The sequence below is a fragment of the Caloenas nicobarica genome, chromosome 15, assembly GCF_036013445.1.
Source record: "Caloenas nicobarica isolate bCalNic1 chromosome 15, bCalNic1.hap1, whole genome shotgun sequence".
NCBI classification, from domain to species: Eukaryota; Metazoa; Chordata; class Aves; order Columbiformes; family Columbidae; genus Caloenas; species Caloenas nicobarica.
Window position 1 is genome coordinate 4208361 of NC_088259.1, and position 16024 is coordinate 4224384.

Here is a 16024-nt window from a genome sequence, read left to right on the forward strand (position 1 = left end):
ATCTGTGCTGCTGGGCACAGGCTGAGAAATGAAAGACGACAACCCAAACGATGCCGTTCTGCTACACTAAAAGCACTATTTAGAGTTCCTGCTGTTGCTGCAGACGGGAACGTGGCCTTAAAGGCTGGAAATATCAAAAGCAGCGTTGGGAAGGAATAAAACCCAGATGAACTGCTGATTGCAGCTGCCTGGCTGGCAAATAAAGTGAGTGCTCCCAGAACGGGTGGCACAGAGAAAACGAGCCCTGTCTCCACTTGAGGATGAAAGGACAAAATTCTCCTCTGCTGTTCCTGACCCGAGCAGCACGAGCAGCCAGAGCGGGGCCCAGACATCCCTGTGGGGCCTGGAGGGGCCTGGATCACGGGGAAATACCTTTGGCTGGGTGATGGGGCAGTGTAGAAGTGCTTGCCACAGCGAGCAGCACTGTCCTGCAAAGGCCAAGAGTCACTTAAACCAAACCCTGGACTTTTTAGCAAAAAGAAAATCAGGAATATGTAAGCCGTCTGTTTCGTAAAGAAATAACCTTCAGGGTTTCCTCTGCTGCAACCTCAAGAAATTCCACAGCTGCTGCTGTGTGGGAGGGAGCCCGGGGAGCATTTTTCCCCTCTGCGTGTGGCAGATGCGCAGGGCTGGCTGTGGCCCCCGGCCGGGGAAGGGCTGTGCTGAGCAGCGCACGCTGCGAACCCGCTGCCCTGGGCGGCCAGAGCCCCTCGCTGTGTCCCCTTCCAGCCTGCAGTAAATGTTACTGAATTCTTATACATCCTTGTGTTTTGCAGAGGCTCAGGGACCTATCCCAGACGCCTTCGGGGCCGTCCAAAGTGCACGGGGGATGCACCAAGAAGTATTTTCACTCTTAGAGGTATTTTCTGCTCGTAATTGCTGCCTCACGTCTGCAGAAAAAAATGCTGGTCTGCCAAAGAAAACAAAATATTTTCCGTGTTTTCAAGAAGCTGGACAAGCAATGGAAAAGCAACACAGCCTTTCTGAGTGTCTGCAAACACCATCTCCCTCTGCCTCGCTGCTGTTTAACACCCGCAGGGGCTGTTCAGAGGTGCCTGCCCATGGGTCACGGCAAAGAAACTGGCTGCCCGGAAACAACTTGGACCAGGGCTGGATGCTGGCAGCCCCTGCCCTGCGCTGCCCACTGGGGCCTCTGGAGCCACCACCAGCCCCTGTGCTGCTGTTGCACAGAAGAGTTTTGCAAATATGGGATAGAAGCCCCTGTAAGGCAGCACCCACCCCCAGGTGCCCCACAGGGTCTGGCTGGGTGGCCCCCCCTGGGCAGGGGTGCAGAAGTGGGTGCTCTGGGGGCTCCCTGAGCATCCTGCCCAGCCCTGCAGATTTATGCCCCAGTCCTTCAGCCCAGTGCTCTTGCTGGGCCGCCAGACCCGGCCGTTGCTGGGCCCCCCACCATGGGAGGTGAGGGTGGCGGTGGTTGCCAGTGTGGACTAAGGGCTGAGCCAGCTGCCCCCTGCCCGGCTCCTGCTGCCTGCCCCGTGACATAGCCCAGCACAGGGATCCTCAGCACGGGGATCCCCAACGAGCGACAAGACAAGAGAAAATAGCCTTAAGTTGCGACAGGGAAGGTTGAGGCAACTGAGGCTGTTTACCCTGGAGAACAGGAGGCTGAGGTGAGACCTTATCACTGTCTGCAACTGCCTGAAAGGAGGTTGGAGCATGGAGGCTGTTGGTCTCTTCTCCCAAGTAGCAAGTGACAGGACAAGAGGAAATGGCCTCAAGTTGCACCAGGGGAGGTTTAGATTGGATATTAGGAAAAAATTATTCCCAGAAAGGGCTGTTGAGCATTGGAACAGGCTGCCCAGGGCAGTGATGGAGTCACCATCCCTGGAGGGGTTGGACAGATGTGGAGATGAGGTTCTCAGGGACATGGGGGAGTGCCAGGGTTGGGTTAATGGTTGGACTCGATGATCCTGAGGGTCTTTTCCAACCAAAACGATTCTGTGATTCTACGACCCCCAGCACGTCCAGGGCCAGATCCGGGACAAGCAACGGCGCACCGAGCACCCGGCTCCCTCCGTGCGCCCCGTGCCGGGCCGGAGCGGGCAGCGCCGGGCCCGCGGGTCACCTCCCGCCCGTGCCCCGCGGGTCACCTCCCGCCCGTGCCCCGCGGGTCACCTCCCGCCCGTGCCCCGCGGGTCACCTCCCGCCCGTGCCCCGTGGGTCACCTCCCGCCCGTGCCCCGTCCCGGCGGGGCGGCGCGCGGGGCGGCGCGCGGGGCGCGGAGCGGCGCGGAGCGGGGCGCGGGGGGCGGCGCAGCAGGCGCGGAAGATGGCGGCGGGCAGGCGCGCCCCGCGCAGCGGGCTGCTGGAGCTGCGCGGCCCCGGCGGGCAGTGGCTCCGCGTCCTCCTCACCCTGGCCGAGGACGTGCTGCGGGTGAGCCCGGCCGACGGCCCCGGCCCCGCGGGCGGCCCCGGCGAGGCGGCGGCGGCGGCGCAGCTGAACGGCGGGGAGCCGGGCTCCGCCGTGCCCGAGGCGCTCGCCAACATCAGGCGCACGGTTCGCGTCGTCAAGCAGGACGTGGGGGGGCTCGGCATCAGCATCAAAGGTGAGGGCCGGGGCGCTGGGGGGGCGTCCCGGGGGGCGGGGAGGCAGCGGGCGCCGGGACCTGTTGCTGCCGCTTTTCCAGCCGCTCGTTCCCGCACCTGGAATAAAAGCCCGCGGGGGAAGCGGAGCTGCGGCAGGGGTCTTTGCTGCCCTAACCCAGCCCTTGTGCAGGGTGTGTGGCAGTGGTGGGACCTGAAACATCGCCAGCCCAGGGACAGAGCAGCACTTTGGGGTCCAGGGGTGACCGGTCAGCCCCTGGGCACTGCAGCCTGGCTGGAGTTGGGGGTCCCTGATGTTTGGGAGCTGGAGGGGGCTCCTGTGGCCCCTTTGCCTGCACAGGCAGGGCACTGTCTCATGAGGCAGGTGGGACGCTCAGGGTACCCGGTTACAAAAAACCCTGCCTTTTTGCAGCCAAAGGGAGGGCTCTGCCAGCGTGTCCTTGTCCCCTCCGTGCTCCTGTGCTGAGAAATACCCCTTTAAAACTGTCGGTAAAACGAAGCGGTCGTAAAGCCCTTGGCGATCTCCAGGTGCAGAGGGCTGGGACGTTAAAACAATGCTCTCGAGCTTGGAGATGTCCGCTCCCGGAGAGCTGGGCAGCGAAAAGCCGCTGTGTTGTAATCCCTGTTCTCGCTCCCGAGCTGCCCCGCTCCTCCCTGACTCGCCTCAACTTCACCCTGGAAACTTCTTGGGGCAGTGGTGGCGTTTCTGCCTGCCTTTGCTTTTCATCCAGCTCCGAGTGTGTTGCAAACTCCGTGAAGGGAGGATTAAACAGGCAGCAAAGGGCCGTCGCGGTGCGTGGGCAGAGATGAGTAGCTCGGTGTGCGGGCTCGGCAGCCCCGCGGGCAGCGGTGGGGAAGCTCTTGGGCTCTCGCCTCCTGACGTGGCTTCTCCTCCCAGCTCGGAGGCGACGCGGCCACAGCCTCCGGCTCCCTCTGGAAGTGGGGAGGTTTTGTGATGTGGATGTCCTGGTGCTGGGACTGGGTCAAAACGGTGCCACTGGCTGTGTCTGCCAGGCGCCCGAGCTTGCCAGCCCTTCTTTTTGGGAAGCATGAAGCCCCCTTTGCAATAACCCCTTGGCTGCCAAGCTATTGCCAGCTCTGTAGCTCTCCCAGGAAAGGACAAGCATTACTTGGTTCAGTTAAAACTTTATTTTTGCAGTGATGTATGTGGAAACCAAGTAGTTGTCCTGTGAAATGGGAGCTGGAAGCTGTCATGGGCAGTGGGGCCGCCCTGCGGGTGCCACCGCTGCTGCTGGGGGAGGACATCGCTCCTCGTCACCCAGGATGCTGGCGCTTCCCCGTTAAAAAGTGTGCCAGCTGTGCGTCACCCGGGGATGCTTCACCACAAACCGGGGTGCGGGTGAGGTGACGTGGCGAGGGGATGGGTGCCCAAGCTGCTGGGCTGGCTGTCCCCTGCCTGGCGGGCCAGCGGGGAGCCGAGCTGGCGGGGACTCCTGGCCCTGGCAGGGGCCATTGGTGCCGGCAGCGCGGGCCGGGAGCTGCTGCGGTACAGACGGGCTCGGCAGCACCGAGCAGCCCCCACGGGGGCCTCCGACAGCTGATAACCAGAGCCCTGCGAGGGGCTTGGCAGGCGGCTGAGCGAGGAAATGCCTGTGGCACTGGCTGGGAGCAGCGCCGGGGTGGGTGGTGACAACAGGCTGGGCTCAAATCTCCCCCCAGGACCAGAGATGATCTCCCAGAGGCTCCTCGGGACAGGCTGTCCTGGGGTGCAGGGCACGTTGGTGCTGCTGATCCCCGGCTGCTCCTGCCTGGGCTGGGGCTCGGGCTCGAATCTCCCTGCGGGTTCAAAAGTTAAAGTGCAAAATGATCTCCTTGAGCTGCCAGGAGGCTTGAATAGCATCGTTTTAAACCGGAGAACGGGGAGCAGCAGGTAAATAGGGCTACTGTGCGGAGAGGAGCAAACAGCCGGGTTGGTTCACTTCTCCCTGGCTCTTTTGCCTCTCCTAAAACATTCAGCTGTCTTATCTGTTTAGATCATGAAGTCCTCAGAGCAGGGATAGTTGCTTAGGACACATGATTAATAATGCAAATAAAGGCATGCTTTCCTGCCAGAATCGATGGGGAGATGGCCAGAGTATGCGTTCACTCTATGAGGAAATGTGCGACCGCTCGGAATGGTTTTGGAGCAATCATCCTCATCTGCTGTAAAGCCTCGTGGTATTTTGGCTGCTGTGGTTGTTACAAGTGTGCCATGGGCATCCGAGGAAACGAGGCAGCGGCCGTCCCAGTGCGGCAGAGAACTGGGAGGAGGGCTCAGCCTCGCCAGGCCGGCTGGTACCCGAGCATCTCCCTCCCCTCCCGCTCCTCTGTGTGCTCAACCACAACCCCTTTGTTTCTTTTCTGTTTCAAGGTGGCCGAGAGAATAAAATGCCCATCTTGATCTCCAAGATATTTAAGGGGCTGGCAGCGGATCAGACCGAAGCGCTGTACGTGGGGGACGCCATCCTCTCCGTCAACGGGACCGACCTTACCGAGGCAACGCACGACGAGGCGGTGCAGGCGTTGAAGAAGACGGGCAAGGAGGTGGTGCTAGAAGGTAGGAGATGAGGGTGCGAGTTGGGATGAGGGTTCTTCTGCTTCTAGGGAGCTCATCCCCATTTTTCCTGGTGGTGTACTGGGAGCATGGGGATGACACGTCATCTGCACACACATGTGGACACTCTTTCAAATGGAAAACAACGTAGAATCATAGAATCATTTTAGTTGGAAGAGACTCTCAAGATCATCGAGTCCAACTGTTAACCCAACCCTGGCACTAACCCCTGTCCCTGAGAACCTCATCTCTGCATCTGTCCAACCCCTCCAGGGATGGTGACTCCAGCACTGCCCTGGGCAGCCTGTTCCAATGCCCCACAGCCCTTTGGGGAAGAAATTGTTCCCCAGATCCAACCTCAACCTCCCCTGGCGCAACTTGAGGCCGTTTCCTCTGGTCCTGGCGCTTGTTCCTGGGGAGCAGAGCCCGACCCCCCCTGGCTCCAAGCTCCTTTCAGGCAGTTCAGAGATCAGAAGGTCTCCCCTCAGCTCCTGTTCTCCAGCTGAACCCCCAGCTCCCTCAGCCGCTCCCATCACACTTGTGCTCCAGCCCCTCACCAGCTCCGTTCCCTTCTCTGCTTTTCTGCTTTTCCTGTGGTTTCCTTTAAACCCGCGTCCTTGGCTGGAGCGGGGCTGGGCACCTTTTGGTTTGCTGGGGGGGATTTTGGGCAGGCAGGAGGAGCAGGCAGGGCCAGCTCAGGAACGCAGGTGTAGGAGCTGCCTCCTCATGGGGTGCCCGGTAGGTGAACCCCAACTGTACTGGGATGTGTCCCTCAGGACAGGACACTTCCCTCCCCACCAACCAGCCCCCCAGGTTGCCTTGGCTCGTCGAGAGGGTCTCAGCACCAGAGACTCTTCCTGAGGCAGTTGTAGGGCTGCACATCCCTCAGGGAGGTTTTAACTGGGGGCAGCGCTCTGGGCTCTGCCTGGACAAAGAAGAGCTCCGTGTCTTCTCCTGCCAGCGGCCGCCGTGGCTCTCGCTTTCCTGCGCCTTCCCCACATTGTCTCAGCTCCAGATTTTCATTTTTCGCTTCACTCAGCCCTTTCTGCTGTGGGTTCCTCCCCTCCTGGGAGCCGCAGGACCACAGTTCAGCCGGAGGAATGTGCTGCTCTGCACAGCTGCTGGCAGCAGATAGGGTTGGTGGTGGGATTGTGTGTTGGTTTTTTTTTTTTTACCGAAGAGATATACAAGAACCTCTTTCTCTGTGAGTCTGTGAAATTCCTCCCTGTAGCCGTTGTTCTTGGACCACCCTCTTTGTTATTTTTCTTTTTTTTTTTTTTTTTTTGGTGTTCTTTACTTTGGCTTGGGTTTCCTTTCTGCTGGGGGTCCTGCGGGAGGTGGAGATGAGCTGCCCTTTCTGTAGAGAACAGCTTCTCTCCCTGGACCACCACCTCTTCTCCTCCTCTTCTTCCATCCCCCAGGGACGGGACGCTGCCAGGTTGCCCTCCCAGGAGGCAGCTGCAGGCAGGGCCTTTGCTGTAGCTCAGGTATGACCCGCTGGGTTTCTTAATTAATTAAAACTCCCAGCAGGAACCCTTGGGAGGAGAGCGGGGCTGGGCTGGCTCCCACCACGACACACTGGAGGCTTGGTAATTAGTTTGTAGCTGCTGCTCTTGGGCTCCTGCGTCACGGTGTTGCTCGGGGATGCTGCAGGTGACAGCTGGAGAGGGGCAGGGGTCTCTGCTGCAGCAGGTACACGGTGCATCTCCATCTCCTCCCTGTTTGGGGTTTGCCAGCACGGTACAGCCCTGCCCGTGGAGGATGGTGGGGCTGGCACCGCGGCGTGGTGCCATCCGGCTGTCACTGCCCTGCCGAGGTGGTGGCCTGGCCTTGGGACAGCGTGTCCCCCGGCAGGGGGTGGCCCCAAGGTGCCTAAAGCGTGTTAAAGGGGGGCCCCCCGTGCCCTCCTCACGCCTGGGCTCACTGAAAAGTGACACAGTGGCCATAACATCAAGCAGGCACTTTCTGATCTGCGTGCACTGGCAGGGATGACTCCAGCTTCCCTTACGGTTGCTCTAAGTACCAAAACGGAATAATTTGGCGCAGCCGGTGTCTGTTTGCAGCCTCACTGCTCCTGGCTGCATTTGTTCCTGGTTTTAGGAGTTTTTAGGGTAGTGTGCAAGCGGCGTTGCAGCAGGTAACAAAACCGGGAGAGCCTGTACCTCCTCGTGGCACGGTGAGTTGGGGTGAGAGTCCCCAAAGTGGCAGAGCTGGGAGATGGTGCATTTTAATTTGAATATCAGCAGTGGCTCCGTGTGCCAGGTCTCACCTCGGGCTGCTCCGCTGGGCTGCTGGCCCCTGGGTGTCGTTGCTGGCCGGGCGTGAGGACATGCAGAGACCTGTCCGTGTGTCCTGCCAAGAGTTTTCTCAGACGTGCCAGACTACTCTCTTGGTATTTGTAGGAGGAGTTTGACTGTATTTATATTACATTGTTATTTTGGGGAGAATTGTTCTCTCTTACCTTATTTATCCCTTGGTTTTTTTTGCATTGCTTGGTACCTAGAGACCCTCCACAGCACGGGGAAGGCTGATAAACATCCTTCCAGCTGCCCTGGGAAGTGCTTTGGTCCCAGTGATGGTTTTCCCAGAGAGGTCCTTGTGCTGTATTGATACTGAGAGAGAGCAGGAGGACTGGGAGGAGGAGTTGGGGCAGCTGTGGGCATCTCGCCTCTGGGGCTCTGGCTCCTGGGGCTGTCACAGCTCTCCAGGTCTCGCTCGGGCAAGTCATAGCTTGGAAGCTTGAAATCCAGTCAAGCGAAGGGGTTTCGGGAGAGCACGGCGCTGGGGACGCCCGGCTGCGTTGGGCTGATTGCCCTGTCAGTCACGGAGGGTGGAGATGTGGATGGTGTGAAATGTGAAACACCCACAAAAATGAGGTGGCGCTGGGGTGAATAACACTCGGTGAAGGATGGAGGCAGCCAGGATTTGTGCGGTTCCCTGTCGCTGCTGCCCTTCAGGGCTCAGCAGGAGAGAAAGCCCTGAGGTGGTCTCCGGCCCTTTGTGGGACACTGGAATGAATGTCCTTTGGCAGATGTGACAGCCCTGGGGGGCCGAGCAGCTGGGCTTTGCCCTCGGCAACGCTGTGTGTGCTCATGTGGTTTAGACGTGGTGACAGACCCAAGCAGAAAGGGAGACTTTGGACCTGCCCTTGAGATGATGCAGAGTGACGATGAGAGTCCTTGTCCTCCTACCTCCTCCACAGCTCGCTGCCCTGAAGCTTTGCTTTCTCTGGAGAGTTTTCTGGGGATGTTTTTTCTCCCATGGAAACATGGAGAGTTGTCCCATGATGTCCCTGAGATCACGTAGCCTGTGGGTCACCACTGGCCATGCAGCATAGGGGAATATTTGGGAAAGAGCTGGGGCATGTGGCACTGAGTGCTGGGACAGGGTCCTGGGGCAGGAGGGACAGTGGTGGCACCTCCACCCTGCAGCATCCCATGGCATCTTCCTCCCTGGGGTAGAAGGGTTTCAGTTGAGGCAGCTGGGACCAGCAGCTGCTGCCTCATTTGCACTCGGAGCTGGGGACAGGGGACGGTCCCTGGGTGGGGTGTGGGATGAGGTGACAGTAGCATTTTGGAAGCACGTCACAGGTCACAGCCTTTCAGGGTGTCACTTGAAATGTGTGTTTGTTGGCCTCAACCCGATTTCACATGTTAATTTTGCATCGTTAGTCCCGAGACAGAGAGAGGCCAGCTGGAGATGGGTTTAGCATCTCCTTAGGGCCAGCGCTGGCTCTCTAGGACATCTTTGGAATCTTTCCTGATGCAGCCTGTATGGTTGGACCTTTTTGACTCACAGCACCGTACAGATGCTGCTGGGAAGCTCTCGGTGGGGAGAAACAGTGGGACCCATCCTACCCCTGCCCAGCAGCACAGGGTTCAACCTCTCCGCGGTGGATCTGTGTGTGATCTTGGGCTGAAGCAGCACGTGCTGGCACCGGACTGGTGGCCCAGGCAGTGGGTGGGAGCTCTTGAGCCTGGTTCTGGGTCACGGTGGGGCTGGGGCTGCTTTTGGGGCCGGAGGAAGGTTTGTGGCTCCTCAGCAAAGCTCTGTGGGGTCAGGAGCTTGGTTCGGGTGGTGCTGCTGTGTGGGGTGAGTGATGGTGGCTCAGGATGGAGGGTGCAGCATCGCTTGGTTCGGGCTCATTCCCCATCCTTGGGAGGGATGGGCTGATTGGAGGGGAGGAACTGAGAACTTGAAACAAGGGATTTTTGTGCCTTTGCCCCTTTCTGGGGTGCTGAGGAGAAAAAAACCCAACTACAACACAGAGAGAAGGGCCGATCTAGGGTCTTCAGCTAAACATGTCCCCAGTGCAGCTCGCTGCAGGGTTCGGGGCACACGTGATGCTCCGGCGATGCTCTGGGCTCAGGACCCCTGTACTGTCACCCTCTGCACAGGAGTGACCTGGGCACAGGTGGCCACAAGCAGTTGCTCACATGTGGCCTCCCCAGAGACTTTTGCTGTTCCTCCAAAACCTAAAATACAGTGCTATTTAGTGCAAAACCCTGAGCAATTAAAGGTCCTATTCATCCCCTCTCCTCTGTGCGGGAGAAGCTCCGTGGGACAGGCCATGTCCCTGGGGGAGCAGAGAGCCAGTGGGGAGCACCGTGGCCTCGGGGCTCCGTGGGTTTGCCCGGCAGGCACCGAGGGGACCGTTTGCTGGCTGGAGGTGGCTTTAAGTGGTGAGCAGCAAGGCAGGGTTTGTGCTGAGTGATTTTTTGGAGGGTGCTGGCTAACAAGGAAAGGGCAGCCAGCCGGGGAGTCCCAGCACTGCAAGATGTTAATGAAAAATAATAATAAAAAAATAAAGAATTACAGTTACCAGTGGCAGAGAAGATGCGTAATATGTTCCAAGTTGTTTGCATTAATGAGGTGGTGGTAGTTAATGAATCTATTCAATACCAGGCGATTCTGCTGCCATGAAAGGACTGGCAGAGGTGCAAGTCACCCCACTCAAAAGCCTGTGCAGCTTCATTATTTGCTTTTCAAGGAACGGGCAGGGATGCAGCGGCCACTGCTGCGGAGCAGACTGGGGACAGCATTGTCACCCTGAGTGTCCCCTGGCTGTGCCGTGTGTCTCTGAAATATAACCCATGGCTGTCACTGGAGGAGACAGCAGCTCCCAGGGACGGTGACAGGTCCCCGGGGAGCACCGCGGCCCCACCGCGTCCTGGCTGCCCCTGTCAGCTCGAGATCCCTGTTGTGCTGCGGGAACACATCGGTGCTTCGGGACCAGCCTCACATCCTCCTGAGAGCCACGTGCCAGAGAGGCACACGCACTGGCCCTTGCCTAGTTCTCTGTGCCCTGTCCTGGGCTGGGCACTGCTCCTCTCTGCTCCGTCGGGACGTGACCTCACCGTCGCACAGCTAATGCCGGTGACATCCTCCGCGTGCCCAGGGAGCCACAGGCTGGCGTGGGGACACCGCTCGGGTTTCAGCAGCTGAATGATGTCTTTCTGAACTCCAATTAGCTCCCGAGCGCTGGGATAATGGCCAGTCCCTGCCGTCAAGATTAATGACCCAGGTAAAATCTAACACAGCTCAAATGCCTGCGGGAATGCGGCGGTTATTTATACCGGGAGGTGTAGGGCACGAGGCTGGTGGCCCCACGCCGCCTCCTTGGCCCCGGGGCCACCGCGGGGTAACCAGCTCCACGTGCCGCAGTGGCATTGCAGCCGTTCATAGCTGCATCCCGCCGGGTCCGGGCAGCGCGGGGAGCCGGGGGGCTCTGCCTCCCCCCATGCCCCATCCCGTGTGGGATTGCAGGGCTCGGCGGTTTTGGGGAGCTCGCTGGGAGAGGAGCGGAGGGGAAAATGGGCAGGTGAAGGATGGGGATGGTAGGCTCTGCATGCAGACTCTTTCCTGGTGGGAAAAGGGCATTTTTCTGGCACAAAATCAGGCTGCTGTGGCTTTGCTGCAGCGACGGAGCGGGTCCGCCGGCCAGCCGGCTACAAGAGCCAGCAGCAAAGCCACGCTCGTGTCCCCCCTCCTGCCACCCACGCTGCTGACTCGGACCTGGAGTGAAACCAGCGATGACGTTTGGGGACGTGGCAGCAGGCACGTGTCTGTCCCATGGTCCTTCCCCCAAGGGCCACCAAAGGGAAGCTCTTCCCTAGAGCCACCAGCTGGTCCCACACTGTCCCCAGGGCTGGACCATGACTGGTCCCACTGGACCGTGGCGTGCGGGGCATCCCCCCTGCTCACCCCAAGCTCTTTGGCTGGTGCTGCTGACCTAATTTTCAGGATGTAGCTGTGGGGCCCCATGAATTCACAGTGACTTTCGTCTCCCCCTTCCTCTAAACCTCGGGAGCCGACTGCCGTCCCGGCACAGCTTGGAGGGCTCTGGCTCTGGAGCGAGACTCACTGGGGACTGAAAGCTGATTTCTTGTCCCTGGTTTGTAACTCTCTGGGCAGGGCTATGTGAGCTGCGAGCACGCAGCTGGAAGCTTTTCCTGGGGCCAAGCCATGGTATTTGAGAGCTGTTATTCCCACTTGGCAGCAGGACCAGCTGTACCAGCACAGTTTGGACTATGTAATTTTGGCCTGGGACTCCTGCCCATTCTCCACCCCTTGGCTCCATGTGCCACCCCAGGGACCTGATCAGGCTTCTATCTGTGAACTAATCTGGGTTAAAGGAAAGTAAAAAGGGGGAAAGGCCATTTTTACCCCTCTGAGGGAGCTTCCCAGGCTGGGATGGTGGGGCAGAGGCACTGGGAGGATCCCAGATGCCATGTCACCCCCTGGTACCACCTCGCCCACCAGTGCCATCCCCTCCGATACCCACAGGGGTGCAGGGCAGAGGACCCTGTTTTAGCAGGGCCTGTTGCGATAGGACAAGGGCTGATGGTTTTAAACTAAAAGAGGGAAGATTTGGGCTGGACATGAGGAAGAAATTGTTGGCCCTGAGGGTGGTGAGAGCCTGGCCCGGGTTGGCCAGAGAGGTGGTGGATGAACCGTCCCTGGAGACATCCCAGGCCAGGCTGGACGGGGCTCTGAGCAACCTGAGCTGGTGCAGATGTCCCTGCTCATGGCAGGGGGGGCTCTGGGGGAGCTGGAGAGGGCCCTTCAGCCCAAACGGTTCTGTGACTCACAGCACCTGTGCGTGGCCACTCGGGGGAGGCAATGGAGGCGGCACCAGCTCTGATGCAGGGAGGGTGCAAGGGATTTTGGTGGGGCGAATGGGTGCTGATGGGCAGGATGAAGCTGTCCTGGTCCGTGCCATGTCCTCAACCATGTGCTGCCTCTCTTCCAGTGAAGTACATGAAGGAGATCTCGCCCTACTTCAAGAACTCCTCGTCAGGGGCGACGGTCAGCTGGGACCCCTCACCTGCTGCCCCGCAGAAGCGGTCATCCCCCCTCCTGCCCCCTCGCGAGCTCCGGGAGGGCAGAACCGTGCCTCTGAAGATGTGCTACGTGTCTCGCAAGTGCCTCCCCACCGACCCAGAGCACAGGTCAGGAAGTGTTGCCAGGGACTGGCGATGCCACCACGGTGCCCTGGAGTGCCAAAGGCTGGCGGGGACCCAGTAGCGCCGTGTCCCTGCAGGTACCTGGAGGTGTGCTCAGCGGACGGGCGCGTTGCCCTGTTCCTGCGGGCGAAGGACGAGGCCACAGCGCTGTCATGGCTCAGCGCCATCCAGGCCAACGCAGCCCTGCTGCTGCCGCGGGTGAAGGAGGAGCTGCGAGCGCAGCTGGCCGGCACTGGCACGGTGGCCGGACGAGACATCAAGCATGTGGGCTGGCTGACCGAGCAGGTACCCCTATGCCCCCTGCCACCCCATGTCACCACGCTGCTGGTGGCCCTGACCCCATCCCCTTGCAGCTCCCCAGCGCCAGCACCAGGAACCTCTTGGCCGTCCTCACCGAGAAGGAGCTGCTGCTGTATGGCAGCCTGCCGCAGAGCCGCGACGCCCTGGGCAAGCCTGCACACAGCTACCCCCTCATTGCCACCAGGTAGGGGCCACCAGCTCAGCACCCTCCTGCCCTGCGTGGGGGACAGGGTGCTGGCCGGGGCCTGGGGTGTGGGCAGAGCCCCAGGGCTGATGGAAGAGCCCCAGGGTGGTGGTGAGGGCTGGGGATCAGGGCACAGCCCCGGGGGTGGTATTGGAGCACCCAGGTGGTGGCAGAGTCTGGGGGTGATGGCAGGGGCTGGGGGTCAGGGCAGATCCCCAGCGTTGGTGGCAGAGCCCCAGAGTGGTGGCAGAGCCCCAGAGTGGTGGCAGTGTCCAGGATCAAGGCATGGGCTGGGGGTCAGGGCAGTGATGATGGCAGAGTCCCTGGTTGGTGGTAGAGGCTTTTGGGATGATGGCAGAGCTGGGGGGATGGTGGCGGTGTCAAGGGGTGCTGGCAGGGTGCTGGGGTTAGTAGTAGAACCCTGGGGATGGTGGCAGTGTCCAGGGTTGGTGGCAGTGTCCAGGGGTGGTGACAGAGCCCTGGGGTTGGTGGCCAGTGTCCGGAGGTGGTGGCAGCGTCCAGGGTTGGTGACAGGGCCCTGGGGATGGCGACAGGGTGTCAGAGCAGGGGGGATTCAAGGCATCTCCGGAGGGTCTGGCCGCGGAAGGTGCCGGCTGTGCGAGGGGAGTGAGGGGAGAATGGGGGTGCGGGGGAAGAATGGGGGTGCGGGGGGAGAATGGGGGTGCGGGGGGAGAATGGGGGTGCGGGAGAAGAATGGGGGTGCGGGGGGAGAATGGGGGTGCGGGGGAGAATGGGGGTGCGGAGCGCACCCGCGGGGCTGCAGCGCCCCCTGCCGGCCCCGCCGCGCAGCCACCACCGCCGTGCGGAGCGGAGCGCGGTGCGGTGCTGAGCGCGGAGTGGTGCTGAGCGCGGTGCGGTGCTGAGCGCGGAGCGGTGCTGAGCGCGGTGCGGTGCTGAGCGCGGAGTGGTGCTGAGCGCGGTGCGGTGCTGAGCGCGGAGTGGTGCTGAGCGCGGTGCGGTGCTGAGCGCGGTGCGGTGCTGAGCGCGGAGTGGTGCTGAGCGCGGTGCGGTGCTGAGCGCGGTGCGGTGCTGAGCGCGGTGCGGTGCCGCAGGCTGGTGCACTCGGGGCCGGCCAAGGGCTCGGCGCTGTACGAGGCGGAGCTGTCGTTCGCGCTGCGCAGCGGCACCCGGCTGGGCGTGCAGACCCACCTCTTCAGCCTGGAGAGCCCCCGCGACCTGGCGCTGTGGACCCGCCTGCTGGTGGACGGTACCCACGGCGCTGCCGAGCTGGTCCAGGAGGTCTCGGCAGGTCAGCGGGGGTCCGGGGGGGGCAGGCGGTGCTGTGGGTGGCTGTCATCTCACCCCTGTCTCTGTCCCCATGTGCAGCTTGCACGTGGAAGGGGCAGGATTGCACCCTGTCCATCCACATCGACAAAGGCTTCACCATCTCCACTACCGAGCCTGGACTCAGCAAGACCATCCTGCTCCAGCAGCCCTTTGAGAAGTTGCAGATGTCCTCTGATGATGGCACCAAGATGCTCTACCTGGACTTTGGTGGCCCAGAGGGAGAGATTGTGAGTTGAGTTCACCCTTGTCACCCCCACCCGCTCCCCCACCGACCTCAGAGGGAGAGGGGGAGCAGAGCACCCGCCCTGCGCGCGTCACCCGCCCTGCCTGGCACACGAGACACGGCTCATCCACCCACCCCTGGCCGCACGCAGCCCTGCGGTGCGCAGCCCTTCCCAGCACCCCAGTAAAGCTGTGGTGGCGTCTTGGGGGCTTGGGGTGGTCCCTGCCCTCCCCACCACAAGCAGAAAGCTGGTGGCTGCTCCAGGCACACCCCGCTCCCTTTGCAAACATCCCTCCGTTCCTTTCTTGCAGCAATTGGATCTTCACTCGTGCCCCAAAACTATCGTCTTTATCATCCACTCCTTCCTCTTGGCCAAGGTGACCCGGCTGGGGCTGCTGGTGTGAAGAGGGAGCGCAGGGCAGAGCAGCCCCCGCCCCAGCCCATCTATGCACATCCCACCAGGCCAAACCCAGCCCCGAGCCATCCCAAGGAGACCGGAGCCCCCGCGGGGTCATGCCACCCCTGCCAAGGAAAAGCACCATCCAGCTGGGAAAAAAACCACTGCCGGGGTGTTTGGGGGCAGCGGTGGGTGAAATCCCTCTTGGATGGCAGCACGGGGACTTCTCCGGTCTTCCTTCCCCTCCTTCCTCCCGCTCTGGTGCTCAGTGGGAGCTGGAGAAGCCTGGTCGGAGCCCACCACAAGTGTTCGCGCGGTCGTCACCCCAGTGCCTTGTGAGATGATATTTTCTGTACAAAGAACCTGTTTTTATTGATGTTTTATATTTATATCACCCAGTTAAAAATGCTGATGCAGCAGCTCTCACTTGACCCTCGGAGAGTCCCCAGGTCCTGCAGCACAAGGACGTGTGTCTGTCCCTTGGACAGACAACCTGAGGGCTGGAGTCTGGAGCCAGCTCCATAGTGCTTGAGAGATGGGAACTGCAGATCAGCTCTTTTTGCCAATTTTTTCATATTGTACTGAACGACAGGAACCACTTTGCTTTGTCGGAGTTGGACAGTTTGTTTTATTTTGCCAACTTCTTGGTCACTTTATTTCTCGGTTTGGGGGGAACGATTGTCAGGTGGCTGCTGGGAAAGAACTTCTATGAACCAAAAGATTCTGCATGAAAATGCCTTTTTTTTTGGTCAAATAAACATTGCAGATCACAACCAGCGGGAGCCAATACCTGTCTTCTGGTTTTGCTTGGAGAAGTAGAAAATGGACTTGTTTTGATACCTGAGCTGTGCTCCAAGGTGTTTTCTACCAGGGAAAGGAAGGGTTTTGCTTGGAGGCTGTGGGACAGTGCAGTGAGCCGGTGGTGTTGGTCTGAGGGTGCTGGGGACCCTAGGCAGGGGTTTAAAGTGGGGACAAAAGTCTTTTAAGGTGCCCAACACTGTGCTGGCTGCAGCGGAAAGGGACATGCT

General features: G+C 60.3%; 1 protein-coding gene across 1 annotated transcript; it reads left to right on the forward strand.

Moving 5' to 3' along the window:
* Positions 1-2219: 2219 nt before the first annotated feature.
* On the forward strand, positions 2220-15783 carry SNTA1 (syntrophin alpha 1). Its single transcript, XM_065645641.1, has 8 exons — positions 2220-2566; positions 4936-5121; positions 12371-12569; positions 12662-12869; positions 12938-13068; positions 14142-14338; positions 14416-14603; positions 14911-15783. The coding sequence occupies exons 1-8, from the start codon at positions 2290-2292 to the stop codon at positions 15001-15003; spliced, it is 1479 nt and encodes a 492-aa protein (XP_065501713.1). The 5' UTR covers positions 2220-2289; the 3' UTR covers positions 15004-15783.
* Positions 15784-16024: the final 241 nt, after the last annotated feature.

Bases quoted from the DNA above. Each gene is read 5' to 3' on its own strand.
- SNTA1 (XM_065645641.1), top strand. From the start codon at position 2,290: ATGGCGGCGGGCAGGCGCGCCCCGCGCAGCGGGCTGCTGGAGCTGCGC. The intron at 12,870-12,937 runs GTACCCCTATGC...ATCCCCTTGCAG, and splicing joins TGGGCTGGCTGACCGAGCAG to CTCCCCAGCGCCAGCACCAG. The intron at 13,069-14,141 runs GTAGGGGCCACC...GCGGTGCCGCAG, and splicing joins TACCCCCTCATTGCCACCAG to GCTGGTGCACTCGGGGCCGG.